General features: G+C 43.4%; 1 protein-coding gene across 1 annotated transcript; it reads right to left on the bottom strand.

Annotated features, from left to right (window-relative positions):
* Window positions 1–5,690: 5,690 nt before the first annotated feature.
* Window positions 5,691–10,372, bottom strand: MTG2 (mitochondrial ribosome associated GTPase 2). Its single transcript, XM_002194964.6, has 6 exons — window positions 10,089–10,372; window positions 8,864–9,011; window positions 8,160–8,275; window positions 7,661–7,879; window positions 6,879–7,017; window positions 5,691–6,490 (listed from the first exon to the last, which is right to left on the bottom strand). Exons 1-6 carry the CDS (start codon window positions 10,296–10,298, stop codon window positions 6,096–6,098), a joined length of 1,227 nt encoding a protein of 408 aa, XP_002195000.5. The 5' UTR covers window positions 10,299–10,372; the 3' UTR covers window positions 5,691–6,095.
* Between the last annotated feature and the right edge of the window lie 972 nt (window positions 10,373–11,344).

Below are 11,344 nucleotides of genomic sequence, written 5' to 3' on the forward strand. Positions count from 1 at the left end.
TTTCTGTGTGACTCTGAAAGTTGCTAGGGTCCAAATCCAGACAGATATTTTAATTCAAAATACTTAAAATCCAGTGGAATATAGGCTTTTCCAAGCCTGGCTAAGTTTGGACCTCAGCCTTCTGTGATTCAATTTCTGCCACTGCAAGAAGATTAAAAAAATGACTCAGAAACATAAGGTACAGTAATTGGAAAAAAAAATTCAAACCCACGAAATTTTCATCCATCAAAACCATTTTCCTAATGGCCATAAATTAGTTAATGAAGCTGGAAGATTTTGGTTGATTTAGAAACAGAGATGCATTAGCTTGCAAAAATAAAATACATTTTTTCAGCCAACAGATACAAGGGGCACAAGCACAGCTAATGTGGCACAGAACCCATAGCATAGTGGGGCAAGCTTCAAACCCACAACCCCTGGCTCTGGAGTTATTTAATGTTATCAGATTTGGGGTTTTTAGATAGGGCTCCGCATCCCAGCAATTACCTGTTTGCACTACTTCGCTAAACTTCCATTACATGTCTGCTGTGGGTAAGTGAAGAGAAGAAACATTTTGGAAAGCCATGCAGTAAGAAAATATTGACTTAATACGGTGACATTTTGCCAGATTACTCTTTAAATGCATTTCATGGTGCACCTGGGGGTGGCTGGGATGGGTGGCGGTGACAGCGGTGGCACAGGGCAACCCCAGGAACACCGGCACGTGGCAGGGAGAGAAATAGAGATTTTTGGAGTTCACTTAAGTCAACAAAATTAATTAAGCATTGAAATTTTAGCTTGTAGAGTTATGTGTTGAATTTCAACCTTTTACTTAAGAAACCTCTGCCATGGTACAAAGGGCACAGGAAAATGTAAATTTCTAAGAGTTTCTTGCATAAAGAACAATGCCTAGGGATGCAAAGAACCCAGATAAAGAGACTCCTCTATCTCCAAGCCTATCAAGACTGACAGACGTACTCAGATAAGCACCAAAAGTGCACAAAGAGGAAAAGTTCAAAAGTTCAATCTTCTGTTAAGTGGGCAGTTTTCCTTATCTCTTCCACAACCAATTCTCCCTCTGGGGAGACATATGCTGATAATGGGCTATTGAATGCCACTGAAGGACTGATAAAAGTTGCAGCATCCCATTGTGAGATGCTCCGCCCAGAGGGAGGAGCCAAGCATTCCTACCTGGATATAATCTGGGTTTTTGGGACACCAGACTCAGGCTTTTCTGCTCTATTTCCAGGACTCTTTGGTTAAGCAATAAAAACATCTTTCTCGCACACTGTCCTTGAGAGGAACAGAAAAGCAAGGTGGAAAAACACCACCTTCAGATTGTTTAAAATAATAACAACAAGTTACTCACATTCCAACAACTCCCTAAAAATCCTCACAAGCCACTGGTAGAAATGATTGCTGTTTTTGTCTCCCTGACCCGGCTGGCATCCACACCTTGTCAAACCAGGACATTGTGATAAATGTGAGTGCTGTCTGGACAAAGCACTCTAGCTGCCCAAACTCATTTTCTTGATTTATAAGAGAGGAAAACAACAGGAAATTAACAGCCACAAACCAGTATGATTTCATGAATAAGATAATCAAAATAGGGATATTTCATCTGTAATATCACAGATGTCTTCTTGACAACCAGTGTTTTAGCAATTACATTGCCTCATGCAAATATTTTTTGTCATAAGCATTTTCCACTTTTAGGGGAAGATTAATTTATCTGGATTTAGAGAGGGAACAGTAACTTCTGTCAGTGGCTGATTAGTGTGTGTACAAAGGAAGCACTGGGTAAGGATTCACAAGTCTTTGGGAAACAATGATGTTCCAGTCTCAAAGGTAATTAAGCACCAAGAGCCCAAATGCCAAGATTCAAATGAGAACTCCTTAAACCATGACGAAGCTTTTCCATATGCGAAAATTGATCCCAAACCATCAGATGCTCTCTAAAATATTGACTGTTACCAGCACATTAATTGCCTATCGATTTCTCCAGTTACAAAGACAAAAAGGCCCCACGTAGGATTTGAATAACAAAAGATAATTTGTTCAGCAGTTCATTTTCAGCTTTTCAATCAATCTTAATAAGTCTGGATCTAAAGTGCATTTCTAAACCTGCACTTTAAAAGGTGGTTGTGTCTGTATAAAATATTTTCAGCATATGTGAATAGCACAAGGATGTTTTGTGTCTTCTTGTACTCACTCATCAGGACATAAAATAACAGCATCTGAGTTTGCTGCAGTGCTACAGTCAGGCTAAAAGCCCACCAAACTGAGCCCAGGTCACCGCTGCATTATGTCACTCATTCCAATTACATGAATTGAATGTCTGAGAGCCCCTAAATTTAAAATTTATAGCAATTTGGAGGGAGGGGGTTTGCATTTTCCATTTCAGGGGAGACTCCTGCCTTCCTTAGCAGACACCTATCTTTCCAAACCAAGACAACAATATAGCAACGTGTAAAGAAGACAACTGAGTAAGGAATGCACAGTTCAAGGAGTCAAGGCTATATTTTATATACACAAGGGCAGAAGAAAAAAACCCCAAACCCTATTGATGACAAATCAGATGCTGTTAAAGCCTCCTTGGACAATTCTATTTCGATCAAAAAAGAGGAGATGAAAAATTACTCTCAGTGAGGAAACAAAGGACAAACATAATCTAAACATTAAAACAGGGTTGATGAAAATCTCCCTTCCTTTGTCCTTCTACGAGCTAGGTTTTATGACTCAGAAAAATGGGCACACACCACATGATAAATTTCATAACAGCTTAGAGAAAAACCAAGGCTGCAGCCTGAAGGGAGCTTTGTTCCGTTATCAAGAGTTGCAAAATCATCTTTTATCATTATTGGCATGCAAATGTAACCTCCCCTCCAAATAATAATACTCCCCTCCAGACTTCTACAGTGCAGGCACATTTAATCCCTATTTAAAAAGCAGAAAAATTTGTGGCTGGGGAATAGCTCTAGGACTTGCAGCATGGAAGACTAGCAGAAAACAGAGCTGTTCTTCAAAGGCCAGGCACACATTAACCTTGGGATGAAGTTTAGCAGTGTCGGGGGGGAGTTTTAATTCCCACCAAAGCCCTTTCCACACCAGTGCACTGCCAGTGCAGGTGTTGGACAGCGAGCCCCATTAACAGGATCCCATGGAAGGCAGGACAAAAAAAAAAGCAGTTGGATGGTGGATCCTTGTCCAGCAGCTTGTAGGAACTATGACAAGATCCCACTCCATGTTCAGGTCAAGAGCACTTACTCACTTACCACAAATCTACTCTGAAGACTCTTAATAAGGACACAGACAATAATGGAAGATCTTTCCCGAAACAGTAAGTAAAGTACATTGCAAAACATCTCATGCTTAAACACACAGATTCAATGCGTTAGTTAATGTACTACAATGAAACCTCAGTATCCACATGTTTAAAAGTGCAGTCCTTTCTAATGCTTGCTTTTACATTAGCATTTGATTTTCTTTTTCCAGGCAATTGATACCATTTACATTTTCCAAGGACTTACAAAGGGGAAAAGAAATAAAATAAACATAAACCCCTACAATTAACATTGAAATAATGATGTAATGGTGTACTAAAAAAATGCAAAAGAGTACTAGAATTGTAAAGTGCTAAACAAAATTATGGCTCAGGCTTCTCCAGGAAATAGAATTGGCTGGACTTCAATTCACACTGAATTCCCATGGCTTAGAATGAGAAATAAAATCTACCATATCTCTCTCCTCGTGCCAGCTTAAGGAGCAAAGTCACCATCAAAGGGTTCAGCAGAGGAAAGCAAAAGCGAATCATGCAGAAGAAATCCACCAAAATCTAAATCAAAACAAGCCCATCCACCCCAGCCCCTGCCAAAAAAAAAAGTGGAAAGACATCCTGTAGCACACAACAGTTCCCCAAAACAAATCACCATTAAATTAATTATTTTCCCCAATTTTTAGAGGCAAAATGCATTTCCTTTGCAGGAAAACTTTATTTTCCGCAGAACCAGAGGTTCCTCCTCAGTCCTGTGCTCCACTGGAATGGGACTCAAGAGATCTTCATGCCAACTGTGAAGGAGCACCCTGGAGAAATGTGACCCAAGTGGTTAAAGAGTACGGGAAGTCCAAACTTCTACAAAGAGCTGTTCCAGCACCAAAGCTGGAGGTATTTGGCACTTTCCACTGCCGGATGAGGGAGTACCCGAGGCTGCAAAGCCTCTTTGAAGGCTGTTAGTTGGGAACACGGCTCCAGGAGCTTGGTGCTGACACCTCAGAGCTGGTGGCCGAAACTGAAGAACAAAGAGCCCAGGGCAGGATCAATGGCACGCTGGCAGGAGGTGGCAGGATCCTGCTGTGCTTTGTGCCCAGCAGCAAACAGCGCTGCTCTCCCTGCAGGAACCGAGGGCACCCGAGCACTAAAGGAAGGCTGGGAGCTCCTCAGAGCACCGAGGCTTTTGCAACAGCCTCTGGCATTCTCAAACACAGCCAGACACAGTGAAAAGCCTCTGTAGGTATTAAACAATCTGCTAAGAAGCTGTGCCAGCTTTGATGTTCAGGCAACCTTCCCCTGGTTTTGTTAAGTGGTTGAAAAGCAGGTAGCAATAACAGGAAAAAGAGCAGTGAAGCCTAAAAAATGCTGCACAAATCCAAACAGGAGAACAGAACTGAATATTTACTTCTATTTAATTCAACTCAGTAAATCCCAGGGATGAAGCAAAATACAGGGGAGACTTTAGGATTCTATATTAGTTTTGATTTTTTCCTCATCTCGTTAATACCAATATCACTGCTTATAATGCACAGATTACTTCCCACACCTGACCACAACTAGAAATACTCAGAATGTGAATTTAGGAGAGGTAACTACTTGCTTGGCCATAATTTATTAATCAACAGGCTTTCAAGTTGACCTGTACTTTTTCAGAATTAAAACCCTGCTTTTAAGGAAGTTCTCCATGCAGAAGCATCAGACTACCAGGGATGAAATCAAAAATGTGCAGAGAAAGAAGCAGAGAGAATTATCACCTTCACTGTGGTGTATTACAAAATGTGGTTATTGGCTACAGCTTAGTGTTTTTCATATCCACTCAGTAATTTCCTCTATTTCTAACAGTGTTGTGTCTCAGCACCCCACAAGCCTGTTCAGGTGCCTTATGAAAAAGTTTAATATGTTTTGATTAATTTTGACTTTCCATTATTAAGATAATAATCTTTTACAGAAAATATGACCAGAGTATAACAGAAGCAGCTCTTCTTTTAGTATGAGAGGCCAAAGACCACTGTTCTAAATTAAGATTCCTGAATTCCTAAAATTTAAGAACACAGACAATAAAATGATACAGTTGAAAAAAAAAAAGGGACATACACAAAAAAACCCCTGAATGTTTATTTTATTTGATGTATCTAAGCCTAAGATTTCTCAGAACACTGCCTGAGATTCCTAAATGGGAGAATGCAGATGGGAGTCTCAAATGGCTGGTTCCTGGCCAGTTTATTCAGTTACTTAGCTGCTGCCAGCATTTAAATATAGTAAATTATTTATATTAATGATAAAATCATTTCAGTCATTAATTGCAGTTCTTTCATGCTCCTCCTCCCTAAAATTGCTGAGCTGTGCCTCCCTCTGAGGAGAAAAATCCACACAAAACCACAGTAGGAAAGAAGTTTTAAGGCATGACTGAAATTTGCCATCATATAAAAACAGATAAACATGGGAGCACCTGATTTTATTTTAGAACTTTTGATTAGTGAAAATTGAGAGTGACTTCAGTACACTTCATAAAATAAGCCAACATCTCCTGTAGAGCCTGAATTTCAATCATTTCTACTAGACAGCATTCTCTTCATTCCTTAGTATGCCAAACAAGAGCCAGGTTTCCAGTTCAACTCCCACCATGATTACAATTTTCATGCTTTGTTGTAAAACTTCAGAGACACCTCAAAGGTGAAGAAACAAACAAAACAATCTTTCCAAAGCAGCAGTCCAGAACAAATCCCCATGCTGTGCCCTTCCATATTAACAACAAAAACAAGCCCAAATCACAGAAATGCATTCAATTCAAACTGCTATTTTAACTTTGTTCTCCTTCCAGCACAGTTCACAGCAGTTGTGGCTTCTACCACTTGACTGGGCTTTGTCCTCGTGACTTTTCTGTCTTCACATAAGTGTCATACAGTTCTCTCAGGTGCAACAGCAGCTCCTCCAAGTTGTCTCCTGTCAGGGCAGACAACGCGATAACCCTCTCAGCTACCTGCTCCCTAAGGAGTGGCAGATTGATCCTGGACTCAGCAAGGTCAACCTTATTGCCAACCACAACACAAGGCCTCTCAGACAAGCCTTTTTCATACGCTTCCAGTTCATACTTCAAGTCTTGCAGCTGGATCCAGGGCTGAGGCACAGAAAGATCCACCACGTACAAGAGGAAGCGGCAGCGCTCGATGTGCTTCAGGAAGGCCATCCCCAGCCCACGGTTCTGATGAGCACCTTTGATTAGGCCAGGAATGTCAGCAACTGCAAGAGAAATTTCACAGTGAATCCAGCAGACCCAATAAAACCCCCCCAAAAATCCCCCCAGTCTTTTACTGGCCAGTGTCAGTGCTGTTAAATTATGCCTCAGTGCCTCAATATTAAAGCACAACTCACGCTAAGTTTGCTCCTGTTACCTTTTAAAACACCTAAATTTGGATTACTCCAGTGCAGACAGAATACAGATTGACAGCTTGGCACTAAGGGTACCTACAAGTGAAGGTGAAATGGGCTTTCAGTAGAGTTTTCTTTTAAGTTCTTTAGAACTAGCAAGAACCCTACAGAACTGAATCTATTTCTGCAACATATTGAAGCATTTACAAAAGTGACACAAACTGCTATCAAGGCACACAAAACAAACTTCAATTCTCACCTGCCACTTGTTCATAGTCTTGATAGTGGACAATGCCAACATGGGGGTTTAGGGTTGTGAATGGGTAGGCAGCCACAGCTGGCTTTGCCCGGGAGATGGCTCTCAAAAGTGAGGATTTGCCAGCATTGGGAAAGCCCACCTGGAATACAAACACACACATTTCTCAATCTTTAACAAATCTGCAAAATTCTGCTAGACCAGACAGTTATTCTGCAGTTGTTGGACTACATCAAGAACATTTTGCAGCAAAGCATAACTTTCACAAGTTTGCCAGCTGGTGTTAGAATATTTCCATACTCAAATACAAAAATAGCTTAAGCTCAAAGTTGACTGAGCATTTTTCATTTCAGAGGATGATAAACCTGCCACTAACAAAGTCAAATGTTTAAGATCTGTAAAAAGAGAAATACAGGGATGAAACAGATGATTTGAAGTTTATAATTTAGAGGAAAAAAACCCAAAACCAAGAACGCAAACCAATTTAAAAGAATTCTCTATGCTGTAGTGCTCATCTGCAGAACCAGCAGACAAAGCTGCTGTACATCAACAGCAACCACTGATGAATCTTGTTTCTCTATGTATAGTATGGACTTTAGCACAAGTAGGACAACACCGAGTAGCATGAGAGTGACAGCTCTGTGAATCACTTTGGACACCCTTCTACCAAGTAACAGCGAGAAAGCATTGAGCATCTCTAAACAAGCAAGCCAGGGGCTAAGAAAATGTTATCTCACATTATTTCTTCAGTCAGTCAAGTGGAAGCTGAACCAACAGAAACTCACCAAACCTGCATGAGCTGTTGTCTTGAGCTCCAGCTGAAGGACCCTCTCCTGACCTGGCTCTCCTGGAGTAAATAATTTTGGAGCGCGGTTTTCGTTGGAGAGAAAGAAGCGATTCCCTTTGCCCCCAGCTCCTCCATAAGCTGCAATGTACTCTTCTCCATGCTGGGTGAGGTCAGCCACAACTTCACCATCCTCCTTCACCAAAGTACCAACAGGGACCTCAAAGGGAAGAGGTGCAAGCATTACACCGAAGCTCAAAGCCTGCAGCAGATCCTCTACCAGCTGATTTCAGGTTTTCTGAAAATCACTCCTGCATATTCTCAAGGTGAGAAGCCCAAAAAGAGAATTAGCTTTCATGAAACTCACTTTCTGAACTCAAACAGCACCATCAGACATTTACCCTCCATTACACATGAGATTTGCATACAATAAGGTTCTCCAACTTGAAAATCAGCCATGTACCAAGCTACCACACAGCAGGCAACACCCACTGACTTACTTTAACATACAAGTGTGCACCGTTAGCTCCATAACAGTTTTTGCTTCCTCCTCTCTCTCCATGAAAACCCCGATAGAAGCGGAACACTGAAGAAAGTGATTTCATTTGCTGGTCAGCTGAAAAGCAAAAGACACATTTTGAACACATTGTTTTAGTAAAACAGGCACAGAAAAGCCAACTCTTGACTGTTCTTCCCCTTTTTGAATATTTATTGTCCCTATTTTTTATTTACTGTCTGAACAATAACATATCAGGGAAGACTAACATCAGTCTAAGTCGTGATGAAGTTTCACTGTACTTGGATACTTAGGTTTATTAATGTGGTCATTCCAAACCAAAATTAATTTGCTAGATTAGATTTTACAGCAGGGTGGTGGTAGAAGCAGCTTTATTCATCTTAAGAAGAAAATTTATCAGATCTTAACATAACACGGTCAGGCACCACTTACTGAAGTATCTACAAAATACCTTGATTTTCAAAATCCTTTCTAAAGCTGTCAGTGTTTATTTATGTTTATTTATGTCGTCCTTACCACAGCTCAGGACAAAACTTCAAAAAGTGAAGACATCTCATACAGAAATAACCATTTTAACCTTTTTGCCATTTACTATTTCTTACCATCTGTGCAGGACTGTTTTTGCCGGGGTGGGGTGTTAAGCAAGAAGACAACAACACAAAACAGAACAGATTCAGCAAGGCTTACCTTTAAAAATGACATGACCCCCATCACCTCCATTTCCACCATCAGGACCTCCAAACACTTTTCTGGGCTCACTGTGGAAGGAATGGCCCCCGTCTCCTCCTTGTCCTCCAACCACACGCACTTTCCGCTGATCCACGAAATAACGTGTCTGCAACAAGAGTGGGGGTTGCTCCCTTTAAATACAATTTATCAGACTCATCTTACAAGAAGTTTTAGTTAACAGCCAGAGTTGCTATTTTTAGCCATGATGAATTCCATTTAACAGCAAAAAAAAAAAAAAAAAAAATCAGAACTCTGAATCGGAATTCTGCTGCCATTCACAGATCAACTAAATGCAGTGTACTGAGTGTAATAATAAAAAAAAATAGAGTTCAACTTTCAAGTATTTTTAAGAACTTTTTTTAAAGCAAATGCCTAAGGCTATTTTGATATAACTTTATCTATCTCCAGAAAAGGAGCTGAAATTCCCAAGGGAAAATATTAGGGAAGTACATTCATTGACAGGTGGAATTGTTTACAGAGGCATGAAAAGAGAAAACATGATTGAGATCACGGTAACTTTCAATTTCTGTCAGTTATCAAGGGACTTCATAATGAGAATGGGCTTTAAGAGTCACTTTAAATAAACGGCACAAATAGTACATGAGGGAGAAAAAGTCTTCTTAGCGTTATGATACCAAAGATAAGCAACTGAAAAAAAGAAAACCTCTCAACTGAACTTTTGATAATCAAATTTATACTACTACTAAAAAGCCTCTTTTAGAAAGTATTTGGCACCACCACACGGCGAAAGAGTAAACTATGACTTTTAATGGGAAGTGATTTATGGATCATTAGGAAATAAAATTTTCCAGAGACGTGTAAGTAGTAACATAAGATGAAGAATAAATTCTAGGACCCCGAAGTTCCTCTGACGTCAAGTGATGCTTGTCTGGCAGCTGACTACACCGCAAGACTACAAAAACATTGAGAAACCAAACAATATTTCAGATTTAAAGCTAAACCACCATTTTAGAGCTTTAGCTTTAAAAACCTTTTTGCTTTCTAGACTTATGGATGCTTCCAGCCCAGAGAGGCCAACGGGGAAGTGGGCCGCTATAACGATCACTGTGAACACCGAGAACATCGCAGGGCAGACTCATTTCCTCACTACTCTGGAATATTTTATATTTTAGCCAGTGTTTCCTCGGGGCGGGAGCCGTGTCGGAGGTACGGCAGCACTCACCAGCTGCCGCTCGGAAATGGCTCTCTTCTGCCTCAGCCGCCTGTCCTTGGCGCGCCGGGCGCAGCTGGTGGAGAACGCCGGGCTGAGCAGGAGCACGGCCGGCTGCCAGGGGCTGCGGCTGCTCCCCGCGGCCCCGCAGCGCCTCAGCGCGGCCCCGGCAGCGGCCGGGAGCACCGAGCAGCCCAGCCCGGCCGCACACAGCCCCGCCATGGAGACACGGGCACGGGAACGGAACCACGGCCCCGCCTCGGCTCCCTCGGCGCAGCCGCTGCGGAGAAGCCGCGCCCCGGCAGCCCCGGCCCGCCTCAGCCCGGCCCCAGTGCCCGCGGAGCCGCCTCAGCCCCGCCTCAGCCCGGCCCCGGTGTCCGCAGAGCCGCCTCAGCCCCGCCTCAGCCCGGCCCCTGTGTCCCCAGAGCGGCGCCGGTGAGGGCTGAGGATGCCCGCGAGTTACCGAATCCAGAATGGCTTGGGTTGGAAGGGGAATTAAAGATCATTTCGTTCCCCCTTCCACTAACCCAGCTTGCACCAAGCCTCGTGCAGCCCGGCCCCCGTGTCCCCAGAGCCGCTTCAGCCCCACCTCAGCCCCGCCTCAGCCCGGCCCGAGTCCCCAGAGCGGCGCCGGTGACGGCGGAGGGAGCTCGCGTGTCACAGAATCCAGAATGGCTTGGGTTGGAAGGGGACTTAAAGATAATTTCGTTCCCCCTTCCGCTATCCCAGCTTGCACCAAGCCCCGTCCAGCCCGGCCCCAGTGTCCCCAGAGCCGCTTCAGCCCGGCCCCTCTGTCCCCAGAGCGGCTGAGACAGCCCGCGAGTCACAGAATCCACAATAGATTGGGTTGGAAGCCTTAAAGATCATCTTGTCCCCCTTCCACCATCCCAGCTTGCGCCAAACCCCGTCCAGCCTGGCCTGGAGCGCTAACGGGGCTGGAGCAGCCACAGCTCTCTGCGCATCCCGTTCCAGGGATCCCGCCCCTCCCAGCACCGAGCATCCTCCTAATCCCCATCTAACCCTGCCCTCTGCCAGCTTGAAACATTCCCCCTTGTCTTGTCACTCCAGGCCTTTGTAAACAGTCTCTTTCCGTCTTTCCTACAGCTCCCTTCAGGCACGGGAAAGCTGCAATTAAGGCACACCAGAGTTCCCCTAAGCACTCTGAACAATCCCGATTCTCTCAGCCTTTCCTCATGGCAGGGCTGCTCCATCCCTCGATCAGCTTGGTCCGTTGGACCCGCTCCATCAGGTCTGAGAGGCATAATTCT

This window comes from Taeniopygia guttata, chromosome 20 (genome assembly GCF_048771995.1).
Source record: "Taeniopygia guttata chromosome 20, bTaeGut7.mat, whole genome shotgun sequence".
Lineage (NCBI taxonomy): Eukaryota > Metazoa > Chordata > Aves > Passeriformes > Estrildidae > Taeniopygia > Taeniopygia guttata.